The 23,074-nt window shown below is 45.3% G+C and overlaps 1 protein-coding gene across 2 annotated transcripts in view; it reads right to left on the reverse strand.

The window, feature by feature from the left end:
- The window catches only part of BICC1 (BicC family RNA binding protein 1), a 104,752-nt gene that overhangs the window by 35,726 nt on the left and 45,952 nt on the right, over positions 1 to 23,074 (reverse strand). For both annotated transcript variants that reach the window (XM_032949601.2, XM_032949602.2), the window contains exons 3-8: positions 22,060 to 22,129; positions 11,314 to 11,393; positions 9,605 to 9,763; positions 5,789 to 5,842; positions 3,171 to 3,359; positions 2,412 to 2,657 (exon numbers count right to left, since the gene is read on the reverse strand). In XM_032949601.2, coding sequence (XP_032805492.2) covers positions 2,412 to 2,657; positions 3,171 to 3,359; positions 5,789 to 5,842; positions 9,605 to 9,763; positions 11,314 to 11,393; positions 22,060 to 22,129 — 798 coding nt within the window. The remainder of the gene's footprint in view (positions 1 to 2,411; positions 2,658 to 3,170; positions 3,360 to 5,788; positions 5,843 to 9,604; positions 9,764 to 11,313; positions 11,394 to 22,059; positions 22,130 to 23,074) is intronic.

The following is a 23,074-nucleotide window of genomic DNA, read 5'->3' on the forward strand; positions in this document are numbered from 1 at the left end:
CTGCACACATGGCACTTGCTGCTGTAGCAGTGCCTGTCATTGCTGAACAACAAGCCTAGGTGTCTTGAGGAGGGCATGACTTTGCAGAACAGAATGAACCGCCCTCTTAAAAGGGAGGCAGATGACATAGCGCCATGGAGAAAAGGAATAAGACAGGTAAATTCACCAACCTGCCACAGCTGGAAATTTCAGCCAATTGCCTCTATTTGAAAATATGTATATATAGTAGTGTTGGTTATAAATCAGCTGTCAATTAATCATGGGCGATGATGACGATGGCGAATATGTTGGAGGTTTTTTTTGTGGAAGTAGATTAGGTTTTGGGCAATGGTCCTTCTGCCGTAGGAAGATTTGGATACTACTTATGATGTAGATATATTCTTTGTCTGGCAGTATTATTGAAAAAATGTAAAGATTGTATTTTTGTACACTTCATTTTAATAGCATCTTGTGTTATGGTCGCATTTAGATGCTATATAACTACAAATGGTATAAGTGCATTTTGTTGTAATTAAGCCTCTTCCTACATCATTGTTTGTTTATCAGGCAGGTAACAATTCATACTTCCACCCCCCCTCGGGTGAGTTGATTGCCATGTTTGTATTTAAGAAATTATTTTATGGACTAGTCAAATTCTTCTGTACTAGTTTTCTGAAAAATCCTGTCCACCCATATTCATATTCCCACTCCTATTCAAATACCATCTGGAATTCTATCCCCCATCACATACACAGCATTGAGTCAGCTTCCACCTTCAAAAAATAACTAAGATGCACGTGTTCGCGTGAGCCTTCTAAATGAAGCTGAGTTGGTCTCCTCGCCTCCAAGTTACGCTCAAACTTTGAATCCATTTGAGAAGCTGTGCGTGTTACAGGTTTCATAATGTTATTATTAAACGTAGATTGAGCAGTGTGTGATTTTTTATATTGTTTCTGATGTCATTCCTCCTTTCTCTCTACTGGGAGAAGTGCTGTGAATGACAGCCCAGGACCTCTGGTTTTTGACACAGCGAGATGGCACAAAGTCACCCTGAATTTGTTCCAGAGTGCACATCTATCATTGATTTTTAACTTGAGAGGCAACTAATCTCTTTTATTGAAGATACAAACTAGTGGAAGCTGTGTACCATGGGCTTTCCAACGTAACTTTGAAGCTTCATTAAGTGGTATAATTGCAGTAATGCTGCATGTAAACAAAAACCCAGGACTGATGCAACAGCAACATCCCTGGATTGCACCAGACTGTGATTTGATTGAAAGTATTTTACTAAAGAAGCTCCAAATTTGTGTCAATCAGCCCGGGATGAAAACATTACAATTCAGAACTTTACTTGGGATTCAGAGAGTGCTGACAATGTGACAACATGTCAACACACGGAGCCTAGGCATGTATCTACAAGATAAGAGATGTTAGTTTTCCTGGTTACCATCATCATCATTATTAACATCTTCATATTCTTGGTTCTTTCGCAAAGTCACGTAGATATAAAATAAAAATTAAATATCAAAATTAATTGAATATAATAAAAGAAAAACACCCACGCTTTTATTATTTTAAATTTATTTTTTATTTAAATTTGTATTTTTATTTTCTATCAACTTGACTTTACAGAAAAAAACAAGAATATGAATTCCTGCAGTCACGAAAGTTTCAAGTCCAAATCAACATCTTCATTCATGATTCGTGCACCATTACCATCTCTTCACAGTTTTGCGATGCAACAATTCACGTAGCTCCTGCACTCGAGACGATCTCCTTGGTAGTCACGCTCTCACTGCACGTTTCCTACTTTGGCTGCTACTCCGTCATGAGCCTCGATCACCAACCATCATCCCCTATTGCAAGGCGGCCTTCCCAAGCCCACTTACGTTCCTTAATCGTCAATATCGTGTCTTTACAATTAAGTATGTTCTCTAATCCATGTGTTCCTCTCTCTATATATATATCTTAGTGTCATTCCAAGCATGCACCTCATGTTGGTTGTTTTCGCACTCTTCAACGTTTGTTCCATTGTCATCGTCAGTGTCCGTGTGTCCGATCCATGTCACAGCAGGTGCATTCATTGAAAACTCTCCTCCATTATTCGCACCCATCCCATTGCTTTCGTTCTCAAATTAAATTCCCAAAAAGCACTCAAACGTTCTCTCCTTGCCTCTTTAAAATTGACAATCCACAGTTCCAAAGCAGGTCATATTACACTGATTAAAAAAACTTTGGTGTGTGTTACTGGACCATATCTTCCTTTAAATGTGACGGCATTGGACTCGCGATGGGATGCTCTGTTGGGCCAACGATGGAGGATGCGTTGCGGTGGCGCGGTGTGTATGTATGTTGAACTTCTTTCTCACCGTACGTAGCCAACCATGCTAATCGGGGGTGTATAAATGCCCCAGCTGCTGGTGCACACTCACCAGCAGGCAGGTTCGGGCCAGGCACACGGCCTCCATGTTGCCGTGGATGTGTATGGCCTTGTGCGGGCCACCGGGCTCCGGGAACTGGATCTGCGCACCGGTCCGGTGGACGATGCGCTTGACGTTGAGGCCATTACGTCCCATCATGAACTGGTGGTGCTGCGGGGCGACGTCCAGCTGAGAGCTCACAGGAAAGGTGGCTCCAGGGCTGCCAGTGAGGTGCTCGATGAGCATCGCCACGCCCTCCTGCGGCATTAAAACAACCCATCGTCATCTTCAGCAGCACAGCAGCATGAGAAACATGCTGCTGAGAAACAGTAGCTGCAAAAAGGTAGAAATAACAGCTTCATCAACATCATTATTATTATTAGCAGCAGCATGACCATCATTATACACATTTGCCGAAACAAAATTAAATGCCTTCTGGGTCTCCGGTGCAGTTGCACTGCCTGCACACTGTATAGCTACGCGACCGCTAATGCACACATGTTGCATGGGAAGCATCGTGCGTGCTGATGCACTGAGCCTGTGTTTATTGTGCAGCAGGAGCAAAGCGACAGCCGACGCGGGTACCTGCCAGCGGGCAACACGGATACTGGCCTGAGAAGGCATACGGATCAAGAGGCTAATAATTATTTGGCAATCAATATCAAGGTTGAATATCAAACATTGGGCCGCTCGCTCGCCAGCCCTTGGGCCCCTGTGCAGTTGCACCTCCTGCACACTCAATGGCCACATCACTGTGGTCAGCGGCCGTACCTTGGTGGTGCTGACGTTGGACCCGCGCGCCACGCACACGGTGCCGTAGAGGCGTGCGCGCTGCTTGAAGGCCACGTTGAGGCCGTGGCGCTGCGCGATGTGAGCGATGGCTGGAGAGCTGGCCTCGGACACGGGCTGCAGGAACCCTGTCATAGGCACCTCGAACATCAGCGCCAGTGGCAGCAGCTCCTGTGGATGAGTTGTATTTCGAAAAGGTAAAGGGGCAGCCCTGCAGTCGCCTGCTCGTGCCACTGCTGGTCGAATGGCCTCCGCAAGAAAGAGCTCTGGAGAGCTCCTCGAGAGGGTATTTTGGCCTACTCTTCCATGCTGGACCGACTTCTTGGAAGAGATGGAGGCAACCCACACTTTGCCATGCGACCTGCTGATCGTCTTACTGCGGTGAATCCACTTATACTGCTGGACGGATGGAGGTTGGGGGGATTTAATAAACCTGCAGAATTGTTTCAACTGCCATGCCAGGAAGATGCTGCTGTGGTGTAATGGTGAGCACACTGGACTTACAATTTAGAGGTTGCCAGGTCGAGTTGAATGTGGCAGGCATCGATTATGAATACGATATTGTGAAAGGTATGAGCAGGTAGCTCAGCGGGATTATAACGGCCATGTCAGGACAGTTTATGTTTTTTTTCCTTTTCCAAATTTCCATCTATGTTGTAAAGGTGTCTAAGTACGAGAAATAGGCACTTCCGATGAATCTTAAAAAATAATTATAAAAGTATACCTCGCTGAGTCTCAAGACTGTATTTGGAGGGTCCTGCTTTTGGATATTTGTCAATTCAATCAATGAACGTTTTTCATGTGCAAGAAAACCAGAGTACCTGGAGAAAGTCCACATATAAGTGAGGATTAACACGGGCTGCACAAAGATGGTGTTCATCATCTACTTGCTGTACTTGTATCTTCTGTCCACCTTTACCAACTAGCACCACCGAGATCCTGGCTTTGCATCCAACTTTGAGATAGATAATTCTATAAGAAGTCCCAGCTGAGTCAGAATTTTACTCCACGAAAGACAAAGTAGCCTATGATAAAAATGCCTTTTTTGTTTCCACTTAATTTAGCATGCTCCAGCTACAAGTACCAAAATGCCTGCAATGGTGGGGGGGTGGGGTTGTGAAGTGCTAGAAGGACACAATGGAATGACTGAAAGCAGTTGAGTCGTATCATCTTTCAGGGTGGATCCCTGACATGGAGAGTCAATGCGACGGGAGGTTGATATTAATGTCTATGCGGCTTATGACACCACTCTTTACACCATCACGTGAACTCTGGTCATCCTCGCAGCGGCTTTTTGATAACCATCGAAAAAAGACGGTCACTGCATCGCGAGCTTTCGGATGCGCTTCTGTGGCCGTCTGGAATGCTCTTCCTTCCGATATTAGGAAGCCACTGGCGCTATGCATTTTAAAATTTAGATTGAAAACTCATTTCTTTAGAACTGATTTTTGTGTTTAGTTTGTTGTTCTTCCCCCGCACCTCTGATAAGCATGGTTGGCCATGTATGGTGCGAAAGAAGCTCAACATACATACATACACTCTCAATACCCCCAATTGCGATATAGTTATAATATGGGGTCGAGTGCTGGCACAGTAGTTAGCGCACAACGCTACGAACACTTTCATCTGATTTTGATTCCTGGCGACGGTTATCATCGGTGGCGAGTCATACCTGAACCATAAAGTATTAAACTGAACCAGTTATGCTCGTCTCTCCCCATTCACCATCCTGTACTGACCAGCATGGTGAAGTATGGTCAAAACAACCCCCCATGGGCAACACATTGTATGGAGGCCTTCGTCCAGCAGTGGATTGACAAAGCACCGTACATTAATTTCATGTTTTAATAATACTTCAATGTGTCAGTCATGGGGGACGTTTTTGACTATATATCACCATGCTGGTCAGTGCGGGTTGTTGATAATGTAGAGAAGGGATGTACGCAGTGAGCGTAGTAGGGTGCATTTGGGGTCAAACAGGTGTGCGCGTTGGGGCACGGAGTAGACGCCGCGGAGGCGGCAGCAGTTAAGGAGAGAAGCGCAGTTGAGAGGGTGCAATTGGGGACGAACAGGTGTGAGCGTTGGGGCACGTAAGGACTCGAAATGAGGAGGGGTATATAAGCAGGAGTGTGCGTGAGTAAAGGGAGGTGTTCGGGGACCAAGAGAGGAGACGTCTCGCCGCTGCCGCTCAGGCCGTCAACGGGACCTCGCCCCTCGCGCCGTCGCCGGGCGGGTGTTGGTTGAACCCCCCCGCCCGGGACAGACGGGTGAATGGGTACAGCACAGCGTGGGTGAGAGCAGTGGGCAGTCGCGAGATAGGAGAGAGTAAGTGCGGTGCGGGGTAGATGAGAGCGGGTAGGAGGAGGAAGCGGCGTTGTGTGATGACAGTGAGAGGCAGTCATAGGTGTGCCTACAATTGGTGTGAGAGTAGGATAAATACAGTGTAAGCAGGTGACCTGTCACTCCGTGTAAGTGTGAGTCATTATATACACTACAATAATATATAGCAGGTTAGTGAATAATACAAATTTAGCTCAATTCGTGCATGTCTGCGAGTGATGTGTCATTGCGTGGTGTTATGGCCAAGGTGATGGCCTCACCCGGATAAAGGCGCGCGCCTCCTCCACTCCTCCAGGCAACCCCGCAATGGAAACCTGCCAGCCACACCAAAGACAAAAATCCCACATACAACCTTAACAGACTGTGGTAGCGAGTGCTGTTAGCAAGCACTTATGAAAGCCAGCACATCACACAAGGGGAGGCCCAGGACCGGTTCAGATATTCGTCAATGGTGTTGGGCATGAGAGGGAATCGAACTCAGGTCACTAGGTTCATAGTGCAGCGTGCTAACCGCTGCATTACTGCTCCCACACCACACGCGCACACACTCGCACATATACACACACATGTTCCAACACGTTAGATGAGTCCAGTTCGTTGGTGTTCACTCTTCCATGCTGGTCATCTGTTTTACACATCCCTGAGTGATTCGCTCGGGAAATATACGGGACATTTTTGCTGGGAAATCGCTGGCAGCACCAGCTTGTGTGTGCGTGTCTTATCTCCAGCGCACCAGGCACATGGCTGCGATGAGCGTACGGCCGGGCTTTCATGTGCTGTCCATCAGTGTCTGGCAAAATAAATGTGAGTTGATGCAGCCTCAAATAAAGACAGTATCTGCTGAACATGCAGGACCGGAGTTTTTTTGAGGATGGTCTCTGACTTAAAATGCTTGCGTAAATATGTTGCTGGTGTTCGTGTTATTGTGACAGGATGAGGAATGTTTTTCTTTTAATATGAAATATAAAAGGGGTGTAAGTGCCATAATCTCTGCACAGATTCTTTAAACGCAAGTTGATATGGGAATGGAATGTATCATCTTCACATACATTTTTCAGAATGCCTCATCTGAGCATTGTTCACTGCTCATGAAAAATATGCGTAAGAACAACGATGACACGTTTTATGATTGGCACGTAAATATGTTCGTCAAACCAGAAATGAAAACACATCAATCCCAGGTCTACCATTTATATCACACGATGTGTTGAAATCCATTTTACTGCACGTGCAAACAAACTTGGGCGCAATAAAGAACGGCACAATAAAATGCTGCGACACATCTCTGCTCGAGTGAAGAGGGCACACATGCGCTCACACTTGCATCGCGTGTATTTGTGCGGGTGTCTGTGCCCGCACGTGGGGAGCGTTGGCGTAGTGGTGAGTACGCACTGCTATCAATTAGGAGACCTAAGTTGAATTCTCGGCCACGGATAAGAGCATGATTAGTGATATCAGAACTGTTCCTGGGCCTCCACTAGTTCAACTCTGCTTTAAATGAGTACCTGATGCATTGTGTAAACATCAGCACTAGGGATACAAAGGTTCGGACACACCGCCCCTTCGTAGGCCGTGCTAGCCTTAATAGGTGCTCGCAAATATTACTTACCCCAGTAGTCTGTTAAAGGCTATACGGATGATGTTTTATTTTTCCTTTGTGTGTGCATGCGTGCGTGTCTGTGTGTGTGCGTAATCTGTGTTGGGAGCACGCTGTGACATAACGTAAGAGCGGGCAGTGCTCTCGTGGCGCGCTGAAAGCGTTGCTGGCACAAGTGTTGCTATGGGCTGTGCTGGCTGGCGGCCGGGCTCCTGGCTTAGGGCGCTATTAAAAGGCCGCCCATTCACACAGGTATAATGGTATTCGTCGCACCCATAAAAGTGCAATGAGTTTGCCCGTGCGGCTCGCCTGTGGCTTAACTCCGCCTGGGAACTCGGACGCTGGGACGGCTTCTCGAGAGCCGCAAAGCATCGTTGTGAAGCCCATGCTAGCATGTGTTTGCCGTGCCGTAATTCACCTCCGTGCTCTCTGTGAAAGGAGGCTCTCCGATTGCTAATGCGGCCAGGCTGCGTAGAGACGATTTGAAGACGAGGCCCCAGTACTTTTTACAATTTCATTTATTTGGCTTTAAGCATAGTCTGGCTGGTTTTTTAACCAATTAGAATGTTTTTTTAATTAATTAACCCACCTGCCCTTTCTCAAAGCATCTGGTCAGCTTGGAAGGGTAAGTTAAAATAGCCTGTAGAGTGGTACAGGATACCTCTTCCACCAGTAGCACCACGATCAAGCAGATCCAGGGCTGCCCCTCGACCGTTTACCCATTACCGCCGGGGGGTGGGAAAGCTTTGGCTCACGGGTCGGACGTGGCCCGTGACTTGATTTCATCTAGCCCACGGCAACGTGAGGCCTACACCACTTTGAAATGTGCCGCAAACAAAATGTATTGCAAGTACACTGGTTACACTAATCGGTTACTAGAGTAGAATATTTTCTACCTGGCATCTCAAGTCTGCAGAGGTGAGCCCTGATTATTATTTGCCTCATTACTGGGTAACACTAAGGTGTGCATTAATATGTGGCTCGCCACAGGCATTTGAAAGTCCTAATCAGTCCTGGTAAGGTCACTTCCCAACCCCTAAGTCTTCCTAGTGTTTATGCCGCTCGCTTATACTTAAAAACACTACGTATACCAGCGCAAGGGCATCTTTCAAGAACATTCCCTTTAAAATAAAATGACTTGGAAACACACCAAACGCTGTGCTGCAGCCTTGAGAATGGATAATCTCTTTGGAAGGAGGGTGCCCAGTTGTTCAGAACATCAGCGAATACTCATCGTCCGCTACCCAAGACACTGCCAGACATTTGTAGTAAATTAAAACATTTTGAAAAATGTAAATGTCTTAGAACCTTTTTGTCCCGTGCCATTTGGAGCCCTGCCCCTCCGGGCCATGTCCTCTCCTCCCCACCCCACTCTCGTGCACCTGGTTCAGACCCCTAGCATTGGGGTGGGGGGCTGTAGGGGATTGTATAGGGCTGTAGGGGGCTGTAGGTGGTTGTAGGGGGCTGTAGGGAGCTGAGCCACCCCCACCTGCTGTGGGCTCAACTCCCCATTCTAAATTCCTATAGTCCTAAAAATGTTGGTTAAATATTTTACACCAGTAATAATAACACTTTCATTTTTATTTAAAGCTTTCGTGACTGCAGGGATTCATATTCTTGGTTCTTTCGGTAAAGTCACATAGAAGGGAAACAATAAAATAATAAAAATATAAAACAATAAAATTATCACGGCGTTTCGACTGCAACACAAGCAATCATCATCAAGTGTGAAAACCACAGCAAGAAAATTTTCACTTAAAAAAATTATTGCTGTGGTTTTCACACCTGATGATGATTGCTTGTGTTGCAGTCGAAACGTCGTGAGAATTTTATTGTTTTATATTTTTATTATTTTATTGTTTCCCTTCTACGTGACTTTACCGAAAGAACCTAGAATATAATAACACTTCCATTTTATATTGCATCATTCATACTAAGAGCATCCCATAACGCTGTACATCAATTATACAAAAGGACCATATATCATACACAGCCACTACCAAGCAATTGAAAATCCTACTACCAAGCAAAATAAAAAATTACCAAAAAATCATGAAAGGGCACCAAAGCAAAAAGCACAAATCAGCAAAAAAAAGTTATCACAACAAGGCAATGAGTCCATGAGGTCTATTACTAATCCCAGACCACAATCCCAACTTCCCAACCACAGGAGGGGGGACTAATTTACATCAATCGGTCCAATGTCCAGTGGCAGGTTTTCCTTCAGCCTTTTGTAACATACATAGGAGGTGAAAGCTGAAGCAGAATGCACGACAGACAAAAGCGCATCGTATCATTAGTCATCCTGTTCAGCGATGAACAAACGTTTATGCATTTTTCCTTCTAAGGCCATACCAGTGTTGTTGATGGATGCATTGAGTATTTTTGTTTGTTATGCGTGCACTCGTGCACCACTGCCAACGCGGCAGCATCGCTGAACAATTAAGCGTGCAAGCAAGTTTGTGTCACGGGGGCCGACCTGGTTGCTCTTCTCGGCCTGGCTGCCGCGGTTGGAGTCAGGAAAGTGGATGTGGCAGCCCGTGTTGGCCATGACGCGCTGAATGTTGGCGCCACCTTTGCCGATGACGTGCGAGTGCTCCGTGTGGGACACGTCCATTTTCAGAGTCACCCGGTTGCTCTGTCAGAGTGAAAACGTCAACGTGATTTTTCTGGTTAAATGACCATTGACAATTGAGGCGTGGCTCCTCTTCTCGAGTTTACAGCCCTGAGCCAGTGGTGGGCATTCTACGTTCCTGCCACAGGGTTGTCTGTTTAACACAGGCTTTCGCGACCAATATTATCCATAATAGAGATGTTTTTTGGCTCACAAGTGACGACATAACACTTATCCCTCTATTTAAGGACAAAACAGGGGGATTTCTCCACAAATCTGGCTATCTCCTGATGATGCTAGTTGTAATTACTGGCAAAACGTTGTACTCGAATGTAAATGTTATGGCTTTACGCTCCAACACACCGGTGTGCTGTACTAGTAACGAATTGGCATGTTTGTTTATGTGACAAACCTTACTACTTGGCTGTGTCGAGTGGTGGTAGGTTTAACGACACATTTATACTTACGCAATCTAACCCAAATAAACCTCTATTAGGGGTCAGTCTATCCATATGACCAACCACTGTAGACTTCCGTACAGAATGGTACTAATTTTATCCAACCCTCGAGGGATAATGGGCTGTCAACCGACAAACCTGGATGTGAATTCGCATTCATCCAATTGCGAGCCACTCGCTCTACGACTGAGCCACCTGGCCATATTACCAGATTATGTGGGTGCCAAACGTTAAAATGTTTATCTCTTCAAACCATGCAAGCCATCTTTGGAAAAAGAAATCTGAGAACTCTTATCGCCTGGCGGTCCTGCCAATGCATTTTGTCCGTGTTGGAGACATTTGTCAAATTTTATCTAACAGTATATATAACCATCTTGCATCTTCTGCCATTGAAGTCACTGTCAATTTTAAAAGTCAGTCTTCAAACTGTGGCTCTTTAAAAAAAAAAGACTTTTCAAACTCAGTGTGAGCATGCGAAGCATGTGTGCTCATCGAATGCAGTGCCTGGGTGAGGCATAAAGGATTTGTGTGTTTCACTAAAGGTGCCTTCAGGTGGCTTTTCGATTAAAGTTGCGGTTAAAATGTGAGTTACCATCATTATTATTATCTTAGAGGTGGAGGGACCTCTCTCCTAGATTGTGTCAAGGCCTGCTCCTACCACAGGCTGAAGGGGTGAAGTCGGGGCATTGTAGGTCCAAACACCCACATTCAAGCAATCGACTAACCTCGAAGCTCCTTACACTTTTACGTTGTCAGAGTAAATTTATAGGAACCGTTTTTCCGAATAATGCTGAGCACATGAAGGCGGGTAGGGATTGTTATTGTAAGGCTCTCCACGCATTCTTGTATTCTTGCGGCAATATTGTAGGCATATGAATGGTTTTGGAGGCATTCTTTTGAACGTATAAGAATATTTGCTTCAAACTTTTCATAACATTTCTCGCTATGAGAACATCCACCCCTGCAGAGCAGAGGTCCTACCACGAAGGTGCTCGTGAATAATTCGTGCGCTCTCTCGGTGTTATGAGACGTCAGGAGACAAGATGTCACGTCACGTCTATTCCTGCCGTGCGTCTGCACGGAGAGAGGGCGATGTTGTGGAGCCAGGGGGCGTACCTTGGTGTCGAGCACTGCCATTATCTTCTCCTTGGCGTCCCTGATGTTGTCTCTCTTGCCGCAGACTTTGATGTGAGGATCTGCACAGAAGGGTTGCGGGATTAGCTATATTACTACACAATCCACTGCCACTACCGCTCGTAAAATATCATGTGTGCTTAAGAAATCTCTCTGTTAGCGGTCATTACGATGTCTCTAACTTCTGTTTAACACGTAGGCTTTCGCGACCAATATTATTCATAATAAAGGTTTTTTTTTTTAACTTCTGTATGTTTCCCAAATCCACGTGTTCCTCTTCCTTAGGGCAATTCCAAGCAAGCACCTCTCCATGCTCCTTTGTGCACCTCTCAACATTTGCTCTAAAGGAAGTGGGTTTGGGCAAGACAGGTCGATGCAAGGGACGATGGCCGGTAGTTGAGACTAATGACAGTGGCAGCCATAGAATTTGAGTTAATTTTATTTGTTACATGGAGGATGGTACCGTTCAGCCAGTTGCCCGGCTATTTTACATGGGAGATCCACGGTGCTGTGGGAGCGCAGCAGCAGCAGCAGCGGTGGCAACAAAAACAATTTTTTTTTTAAAACATCGACATTGCAGAGAAGGAATGGAGCAGGGTCCTTAAGGAATGTTGCACGACGAATGAGATATTTAACGGTCAGAAACGAAGCACACGCACATCTAATGAAATGGTGTATGTTAAAGAGGTAACATGCCCCAAAATACGTCTCTACCGCTGTATTGGAGCAATTAAATCAGATCGTGTGCAGGTGCTGGATAGATTGTCGCATCGTAAGACTGTGAGAGGTGGCAGTCGCGTCGACTCCAGGATTCAGTGTTCTACTCATCTAAAGAGCCTCAGAACCATACCCTACCAGAATGTCGTTTGATCACCACATGCAAAAATATCATCAGGTCCTGTAATTTTCATGTCAGGGCTCTACGACACATCCGACCACTATTGGGTCATGACATAGCCAACAGGGTGGCGTGTAGCAGAGCATCGACAAGGCTTGATTCTTGCAACTCGCATACATACCTGGTAATAGAATATAAATTGTTTACAATCATAGAGACAGACACACACACGGGCAGAGGGTTTGTGGGGTTGTAATTCGAAAACACGGGAGAGAACTTGCTCGGAGTGCATGTGTGTGTGTCCACGTATGTGCTATGTGGGAAGGCGTGAAGGGCAGTGGGTGACACAGGGCTTCTAGAAACCTAAGAAAGCAAAACAAAGTATATGACAGCATCCAGCTGCATCTGGCTGGGTGTGCTTGGACAGCCTACGGCCGTGACACCTTTTACTATACCAGGGTTGCCTGGCACCTTATAACGCTAGGTTGAAAGTGGCCGCCAACACAAACACGCAGCTGCAATCATGTTACTCGGAATGCAGCATGCAATAGCAAGAAAGCCTGTTCAGCACATGGCTTATTAATCCAATTGGATTGACTGCAAATGTCAGGCCAAATCATCGGCATCGGCCATGATCTATCCACCGACGGATGAAGGCCTCACCAACCCATCACCATCTCTCACAGTCTTGTGATGCAACAATCCATCTAGCCCCTGGACAAGAGCTGATTTCATTACTTTACCACTGCAGTGGACGTCCCTTTCAGGCCTGTCCCCTCCTTTGGTTGCCACCCTTAGTGTTCGTCTCAACCACTGGCCATCATCCCTTCTAAGAATGTCTTGCCCAAACCTTCAGACTTCAAGATGACACTTGTAACATGTGTTTACCCTCTGATTCATGTGTTTCTTATTCTGGCTCAGTATATTTCCAAGCATTTCCACTTTCATTGCCAGTGTCTATGTTTCTGATCCATATATCATACCAGGTAATGTGCACTGATTGAAAACCTTTTTTTTCTTTTGGCACATTGGATTATGACAGTGAGTATACATTTCAGATCTTACGTGAACACCAAAATTGATCCGAGAGAATGCCGAGTTAAAGTCCTGTGTACAATGTGCAGTTGACAGATGTTGAACATTACACCGCACAACATGCTGCACACTGAAAATTACATGGAGAGTAAAATTCAAATCGGTTGAAGGAATTTTCAAAATTTCCCTGATAAAAATTACCCCTTGCTTTTAGCTGGATCACTGACTGTGGCCGCCGATTTCGCCTTCCTGATGCCATAAGCACCAATGCGTTGGGTTAATATGTTTGGTTAATGTTTTGTAAAGAATGACACACAGAGGGAAGAATGTTTCTGCTTAAAATCTGGGCGAAGCCAGCTCTCGGAGTTATCGCTTGTTTTTTTCTCCATACAACAGTTTGACACTCCCTCGTTTGTGAACCAGAAATATGATCAGACACATTCCAGACTTTTGTAAAACAAAAAAAAGGACAGGTCGCATAAGTTTATTCCCGTGCCAAAGAACACACCGAGATTTTTAATATCGCCGTGCTACACGCAGCTTAGGCGTCCCGGCTGCCCGTCCTGTCTTATGGTTGGCACACTCAGTGCACACTTTTGTCAGAAGGCTAATTAAACGTTTCATTGCTGTTGTCCTGCTCGGTGCAGATGTGTGTTACTGGCCAAGCCGATGGGGCAACAAACGAGTTTTGAGTGACTATAAACGGAGGTTTATCCGAACCGTTTTAAGTTTCTGCTCGTCCCTGGAAACACCGAACGGAGCCGGCAGTTGAATGCCGATCGCAAGACCCATTCAGACCCCTGCAGCGCGCAATTTTACAGCAGCTCTGGCTTGGCATAGCTTTGTCGGTTTACAATCGGAGCAATCGTGACTGATAAAGAATGTTTGCGTGAAATCTCTAGGTATCTGACATCTTTATGTCTGTTTAAAACAAAATGTTATAGGGCCGTACATGATGAAGGGTAAGATAAAAAAAACAAAAATCTTAGGGCAGCATGCGCTGGATTTCTTTACATATTGACTTTGCATATATTATACGCAGCGGAGCAGTTCACGGCTGAGAATACGAAGTGTATTAAGTTTGTTTGTTTGGGTTAAAAACGATGAATCAGCAGTACGTTGGGGGTGGAGCAGTACCCAGTGGTTTAGCGCGCTGCTCTACAAATCCGGTCACCTGAGTTTCACTCCTGGCTATGGAACACATGAGTGGTGAGTGCTATCTGAACCTGTCCTGGTTAAATGACCCCCAAGACCAACAACACATCGTGGGGAGTGCCTGCATCCAGAGCAATGGATTGACAAAGCGACTGAAAATGATTATTTTATCAAATTAATATCTACAACAAAAACATGGTATTTATATATATACTGCCAAATGATAAAAAAATGCATAAAATATTCTTATCTTCACAAAGCTAGGGCAAAAGGCGTGCTTTCCCATCACACACGATAGCCTGTTGGACACAACCGTGCACGGTGGTTCCCAAGTGGAATCCTAAGGAGGGTGAAGTTGGCAAGCGGCTCAAATAGCTCCAATCGACACGGCCGGACTGGTGCACAACCACGGATATCTGTGCGTGGGTCGCGGGTGCCGTATACACTCCCGCATGGCCTCCCCCTGCTCTTCATTACTGCACCCTGGTGTCTTCTCAATCCCCGTTCTTGGCAGAATTAAAGGTTAGCACATTTGTCTTCTGTCGCTGGTAATGTTGCCGTCAGCTCGTGTCAAAGGAATTCCAGTGGGGAGCGTTTGGGTTCCCCGGGAGATTTTCCTTAGGAACGCAGCACTCCTCGTGCTTTTGTGTCTGGTGATTTTTTTGTGTGTTTTTTTTTAAAACACAAAGTTGCTTTAGAGTACAACCGACTCACCCTGCACCCATGCCCAACCATCACTCTAGGCTCCAAGCCTCCTCCCACCAATCTGATCTCTTCAACTCGTCCTTTCTCAGATAAGAATTCCAGAGGTAGCAGTTCAGCCTCTGGCTCCAGCGAATCCACACATTAATATAATGCCCGTGCCTCCAAACGCAGCCATTGTGTACACAGCTGGCTCCACTTTAAATCATGTTTTTGATGGCTGCTTTGTGCCGATATTCGGCACGGCGTGTATCATATTAAAATAAACATGCATAGGTTTTATGAACTTCCATTTACGTCGACAGAATGTTTTTTTTTCATGCAATCAGCAAACAACCCACTTTACATAAATCAAGGTAATCAGCCTGCGCGATTTTTCTTATGCCGCCTCATGAATGCAATGATTATGTAGATGTGTGTATTTTAAGAAATTTTACCGCAGTGTTTCTGTTTTGGTAATGCTTGCGAGGAGGGTATAATATTGTCGAGTGCTTGAAGCACTGACTACCTTGCAGGCTATCCCACCAGGCCCAGCCACTGCCTGTAGAATAGTGGCTGGGCCCTTGGCCGTATCCTGGCAACCGTCGTCATTGGCAACATGTTTGCACACATAAAAAGCTCTTGAAATTAAAAAGAAACACGGAACAAGTGGAAAAAGTCACTGAACCTGCAAGGTCCTGACGCCTTAGGTGGGTGCCCACGCACACGAACTAGGAGGGGGTTAGAAATGAACGAAGACGTAAAACCAGATGTTGTCGTTATCCTCCAGAGAGAGAGAGAGAAAACATCTCAAATGCACGATGTACATTCAAAATATACAAAGATAAAGATTCATTGCCCGCAGCAGACAAATGGCATGAAGCCAGAGCCACGTATGGTGTGATCATTCGGAAAGCTTTTGCTTGTCGGTTCCTACAGCCAGTGGTTACGACGACGCAGAGAAAAGCACTTTCATTAAATGCGGAATATAAACTGCAGAAAAAAAGACAACAACCTCGCGGCTATTTGTGTTGCAGGCAATATAAATTCCAGTGCTTTTGGCCACGTATGCTTGCGTGTTGCCTCTCTGATGAGCCCCGTCAAATGAAACACACTTGTCGGCCGGGTAGGTGGCCCTGTCCAAACCAACGGTGGCGACCTTGCTACGATCGCGTCCGTCACTGCCCTTCTCATTTGCAACAACAACAACAAAAGAACGGGGGCATATTTTTTAGTGGCGCTGATCAGATAAAACAAATAAGACACGGGTCTGCCGCACGAATCCAGAGCAAAACAAAAAATGGGGGAGCCGGCGATTCAACGGGGTCAAATGCAATGACGACCGCAGGGGTTGAACAAGGGGGGTTTCATGCGGACGACAGGCTCCAAACAGCGCCTTCATTTGTAAATTCTGTCTTTTTTTTGTTGTTAAGCTGCATTCTAAACAGCGAGGCTCCGCTGACTCAGCCGGTGTGCTCTTGTATGTAATACAACACCGCACAGTGAATGTTGTGTATGCGTGTGTGCGTGTTTGGGAGCATGTGAAAAGGTGGGATCACATAGATGGGTAGAGTCTGACTGCCTGGGATCTTCCCTCGTTGTGTAAAAGATTAAATAAATAAAATATTGCAGTATGATGTAAGTATATAGCTGTGAGATCCATAACCATTTATATGTTACGCTGTACACGCTTGACACTGGATGTATTACACATGTAATGATTGCCTCCCTCTTTCTACAATTGTATTAACTGTCATGATTGAGTCACAATTACACGTGAGAAACGATTCTTTTTTATCTAAAATGAATTGAATTCTCATTTGTTATGGCTCATTTGTACAGTCGTTCTTTCCATCAGTGAAAATGTAGTATCATTTCTATCTGACTCCCCTAATACATTTCAAGGGGAGTCAGACAATTAAACATTACTTTGTCAGTAATTCACAGCTATAAAATAGATAACAGCAGAAGGCATTTATGTAAACTGGATTGGAGATGGAAATCCGTAAACTTGAATGAAGAAAATGTTAACCATCCATGCAACCAGGTTTCTATATATAATGCAGTGCGCTAACAACTCTGCCACTGCTTCCCCATCACAAAATACAAAATGGTCTTCATTTTATCTATCCCGGCGGAGGGTGATGATGAGCCGGGCCAACCCGCAACTGGGTTTTTAACTCGTAAATCTTTCCATTGTGAGTCGAATGAGCCACCTAGCCAATAACCCACGTACACACATGTTGGGCTAAACGCAGGAGGCTTGGCTGCTGGGCTATCGCAAAATGACGTTAACAGAGGGCATATGGTTCTGTGTGAATCTGTCACCCGGCGTTGCCCCTTGCCGTGTCAACCGATGCCCTCTCTGCGGCAGCTACAGCAGCTATGCTTGGCATGCAGATCCTTCCTCTCCTCCTCACCGCCGTCACCGTCGTCACCATCGTCGCATATATACAGCGTGCGTGTGCGCGTGCGTGCGCATCAGCTTGCTGTGCGCAGTGAACCCTACTATAGCCAGCTTAGGCTGAGTCTCCACACTGCTCCTCTTCTTCCAGACAGCCATTCAGTCCGCTATTGTAACGCGTGAATTGGCGCGGTGCTAACGCATACATTTACACTTTGGTGTGCTTGGGCAAGAACTGTGTGCGTGCGTGTTTTTACCTTGACAGCTACAAACACGATTCGTGCAAATGGGTACTATGGTGGGTATTTACTGTGCTTCTAGTAATGATAATCATGTATTTGACTTGTGATCGCTCGCTCTCGAGGAGAGAGCGACTCGGAGGCACAAGGAACCACATGCGGGATGGCAGCCAGGCGGTGAGCCGGCACCAACAATTGCCCAAGATCTGCGGTGTATTAATATAGTGTGTATTGCAAGTGCAGGGCGTTCATAAAGGTATGGCCCATTCTTACATTAAAAATCTTGAGTAATCTACAAGAGCAACATAACATCAGAAGCATTCAATATCATGCCTTTCGAGATGTTGGTGCACACCGGGGACAAATCTAGTGACGATGGACGTTACAAATGCCACGGTGATGAATATTGTTATGAAAAAAAATGCGCTCCCATTTAGTCTGTACGTGTTTGTGCATAGATAATAAAAAGTTCAAGTTTGTGTGTCTGTGGAGTATCAATATGGCTAAGAGTACTATCTCATCATAATGATCTCAGATATTTTACCTTTATGGACACCCTGTATATTGAACAGGTAACATTTCCAAAGACAGTTCATAGACATTAATTTGTACTGGTTAAATAGATTTTGAGCACGGCAAACTGCTGTTTTCAATTATTCGTGTTATTTCTTATGATTATATACTAGCTTATTTGCCCGTCAAAGGACGGAAGCTGTAATATTTACGAAAAAATTGAGCTGAGTATAATTGTATCTTGTGCAAATTTAATGGCAGTGAATCTTGCACGAAACTACGTAATACAACACCTCACTTCATGTCAATGTAGCACTGTTCAAATTCACTGCTCTGATACTTTATTCTCTTCTGCTTTCGGTCACTGGGGTTGAAATAAATTTGAAATCGATACAATATCTGGAAAATCACTGAGAAATGTCTTTTACCATAATGTAGAAGCATAAATTAGACTTACCTTTTGTCTGAAGTGCTGAAGAAATACAGACACCAAATCCACTTTGTTGCTGTGTATAATTATTTATTAGCTTCACTTTCAATAAAGAAACGTCAAACTTAATGCGAATTTGCGAAAAAATGTCTTTCCACTCAACCTTCTTCTGCATGAGTGTAAAAGCCCACCCGCTCATGAATATTAATGACTTGGGGGGGGGGGGGTGCGGCATGTGGAGTGACGTCACGCGCGGGACACACAGACAGACATTCTTGGCTCATTATAGTAGTAATGCACAAACACGTACAGACTGCACAGCCTAGATGGGAGTGCATTTTTTTGTTCGTAACAATAGTCATAATTTGTCTCTCCTATCTGGCCGCAAAAGTGGCTCAGAAGAAATCACCGAAGGAATGCATTCCCCTCCTACGGCCCGAGAGGCAGGAGGAATTCTTTGCCTTGCGAAAAACACGGCTGTGTATTAGTTCTGGGAGCACGCTGTGTCGGACGATCGCTCTAATCCCCCCCCCTCCCCTTTCTCTCATCGCAGCGCCACAGTTGACAGCGTGAGTGATAAGCTATGGCCGTTCGATCAGACCGGGTGACGGGCATGGCTGTGCGCAGTTGCTTACGTTTTCAATAAACATTCAATGGCTCGCTGGTATACCAGAGTAGGTGTGGTGCGATTAGCAACCAAAGTTATGGCAATAAGTATGCTGGGTGTGGTGTGCCGGATGATTTTTTTTATAGGTCGCTGCTTGAATTGAGTAGGTGCCACGTGACTTGTAACCATAGCGATAGTGAGAGGTATACTGGATGCGGTGTGCCGGGTCACTGATCCCTGACTGACCCTGCTGAAAATAAGCCCTGGCTTACACCCCTTGCATGGTTGTCATGCACAGGGGTCTCTGCTCAATATGAGCACCACCCTACACAGGGAAGGCTCAGCATGGCTACTGCCTACACAATATATTTACCGAATGAGGCCGGAACATAATTGTATTTTTACTCCTTGTACAATGAGCTCAGCGAAACGGGATTTATAATACAATTGTGGGTATTAACGCAAAGGAAATGCGTGCTGATAGGCCATAAATATGCGAATTAGTGGAGTGAATGCAGTAATTAAGATATTGTCAGATTTGTTGAATTCATATTAAAATCGTGTACGAAAAGCGAATTTATGGTGGCTTAAAAAGTAATGGAGTGGTGGTGCAGTGGTTAGTGCAGTGTTCTATGAACCAGGCCATCTAAGTTTGATTCCCAGCCATGGCAAACATCAATGGAGAGTCATATCTAAATGGGCCTATCCCCCTCAACCCCTCCCCCCCAACCCACCCTTCACCAACCCACACTGAGCAGTGTGGTGAAGTATTTCAATTAGCCCTCACCTGTTTTGTATAAAGGTCATCACTCAGCAAAATAATCAGAAACATGTGAAATATATATAATCGGGGGCTATTATCGGTTTATCCAAACGAGCGAAGGATTGCTCGCATCGGCATTCAGCCCCATCGAGGAGTGCGCGTCTCGGTTACACGATGAGGGCGGCACTCCTTCCAAGTCCTGGCAAGGATCTCGCAGACACGTGTGTGTGTGTGCGCGCGGCGCTACAGAGACATCGCAGCGCCTCCTAATCCCACGCGGACAAAGTTTAGTTAATCAGTGTTTTATGCTCATCTGTCGACCGTAAGGTATAAATGGAGGCGGGTGTTCTAAGCGAGGGTTAAATAACGCAGCTCTTCCAGCTGAGTGGAACACCGGAGGTGTCGGCACGGCTTCGACAATGTCAAGTTTGGTGGCTTCTGCCAATCACCAGACAAAGGCACAGATTCTGTACATTGTGGTCCGCACCACACCCTGTCATAGCCATGCAGTCGGCCCACAATGCAGGCGTGTGTGTGTGTGAGAGAGTCTATGCATAATCTACCTGCGTACCTGGGGAATTCCATCGGCCATGCCACAGTAAAGTCCGCACACTATATTTACACAGGCGTGCATGCAGGTGTGCGTAAGTATTCATGAGTGCGTGTGTCAGCAGGTTACCTTTGGTGTGGGAGCATGTCTGCGTTTGCGAACATGGCTGTAATTTTTTATATGTGCAGTTTTAAGTCAGCATTTAATTATTTCAATCTAGAGCCCTTAATCAATCCGTTGTTGGATGAAGCCTTTCCGAGACGTTTCAGACAAAGGGATTGTTTAATAATATTTCACCACGATAGACAGAATTAGTTTGTTAAAAGGGAGGTCCAGCACCAGTTCGGATAAATATAATCATTGACCGCTCATGCTATTCGTGGCCGGGAACTTAATTCAGCTCACCGGGTTCCGAGCGCCACCGCATGTATGCGTGAATCATTAAAATCGCTGTGGAAAACACATCCTGAATAAATAGATGAGAAATCAATGCATACTCTGACAGCCTGTCCTCATTAAGTTTGCATATGTGAAATCAATGTTTACAATGTAATTAGACATGTGTTTGCGCACGTGCATGCATGTGTGAGCACAGAGTGTGAGCACAGTAGTTTAAGCACTCCGCTACGATCGCAGCTACTAATGGCTTACATCACTGGAGATTGCTTATCTGAAACTATCCTGGTACTCATCCTTAAATGAGTACCAGGTGCAGAATGTAAAGATCATCAGTGGGCAGACAATGGTAACTGGGCATGATGCTGACATCACGACCCCCTTGGGCGCCATGCCAGCCTTAATAGGTGCTCGCTAACAACCCTTGCCCTAACAGTCTATGCAGACGAAACGGGGAGGGTGGCGGGGGGGGGAGTTGTGTCTTTGTGTGGTTGTGTGCGTATATGTGTGTGAGCTGAGGCACATTCCGATAGTGTGGTTGGCTGACCCATTGTAATACAATGGAGGCCTTGTCAGTGGCAGCCAGAGTGGCTGGAAGTGAGGCCACAAATGATCATGCAATTATGTGTCTGGTGGCCGCTTCCTCTCACGGCCCCGAGTCCCACCAGGGAAGGTGGGGCCCCAGGAGCACCGTGTTTAAATAAAGTGATAATTGCTGTCAGGGGGACTGGGTTAAAAATGGGCCTCTGTGTAGCTCTTTAAAAGTCGTCAGGTATGCATTTGCCACATGGTCCCTCAGCATCTCATCTGTGTGCAGGGGGAAGGACGGAAACCTGAGCAGATATCAAACACTTCGACAAGGGCCCAAAAAATAATGCAAAATCATCTTCACTAATGGCCTCGCAGTGACAATACTTGTTGTCACCACACCTTTAATGGAAATGTATCCAGAGACGCACATTACCAGACAATGGGGCAACAGTCATGGGGGACGAATTTAATTAAATAAAAACAATTACCATTCATTATATGTAAATGTCTTGCAAAGCTATCAGAGTGGCCACGATGATTCGATACACTTTATGATGAAGCAGTAGGGAAGAAAAAACACTCGTACCTTTTTTTGACTTGGCTCCGATTTTCAACTTTGATGGCCACGTGATGTGAGTGTTAGTTTCTCCCATTATCTGTAAAAAAAACATGACAGAGCAATTTGTGTCCAAATTTAATTAAATAAAATACACACGAGTGAACAAAAGACATCAGCATTCATTGAGACAATTAAAACTAAAGTTTTGTGCATGAGAATGGAGAAAATCTTGTACTAGCTGTAAGCTTCCCACAGAGAGATTAATACAATAATGCTAAATTATTTGTTAATACGAATTGAGAACGTGACTGGCACAGTTTTTTCGCTAACTAGGATCAAGGTGTCCATGTGGCTTGAGGCGGCTGGCATTGTATTAGACAGCACTGAGCTGCCACCACTGAGATCCCGAGTTTGAATCTGAATTTCAGCAGCCCACGACGATCAAACACGGCTCTCTCTCGTGCGACGAGTGAGTCGATGGCATCAGCCCGGTCAATTAACCCATCACGTCAAACATCGGTTGTCATTTGATTTAGCATATTCCAGCTCTGAGAATTAAAAATGTTGATATGATTGACATGTAATTAACTTGACATGCAATTACTTCGGGGAATATACAAAGTGTGTGTGCGCTCCTGATGGGGATAAAGTGGCCTCTTGCAGTGACTTTAGAAGGAGGTGATGTCATCTTATAGGGCCGTTCTCTCACATGTAAAGGCATGGTGACACTGCTCACCGCCAGCTTCTCAAATGAGAATGTATGCGCCATTGAATCATGCCAATAGCACATATGGAATATAATTTGGATAAATAAAACCAAAAAGATACTTAAGAGCTAGGAAACCCCCACCCCCTCCGCCCCACTAAATCTCACAGCAAAAATCACGTTCAAAATTTCCAAGAGACATTTTTCCCCTTGCATAGTGATAATAAATAAATGCCTAAATAGATTAAAGATTGATTCCTCAATGTTCCCAAGAAGGAGGCAGCACCAAACGCTTTGAAGAGAGGGCACACGTGGCTTTAACCAGAGGGTTCTGGT

The sequence above is a fragment of the Petromyzon marinus genome, chromosome 8 (genome assembly GCF_048934315.1).
Source record: "Petromyzon marinus isolate PM22_M1 ecotype Great Lakes invasive population chromosome 8, UKy_Petmar_22M1.pri1.0, whole genome shotgun sequence".
In the NCBI taxonomy this organism is placed as follows: Eukaryota; Metazoa; Chordata; class Hyperoartia; order Petromyzontiformes; family Petromyzontidae; genus Petromyzon; species Petromyzon marinus.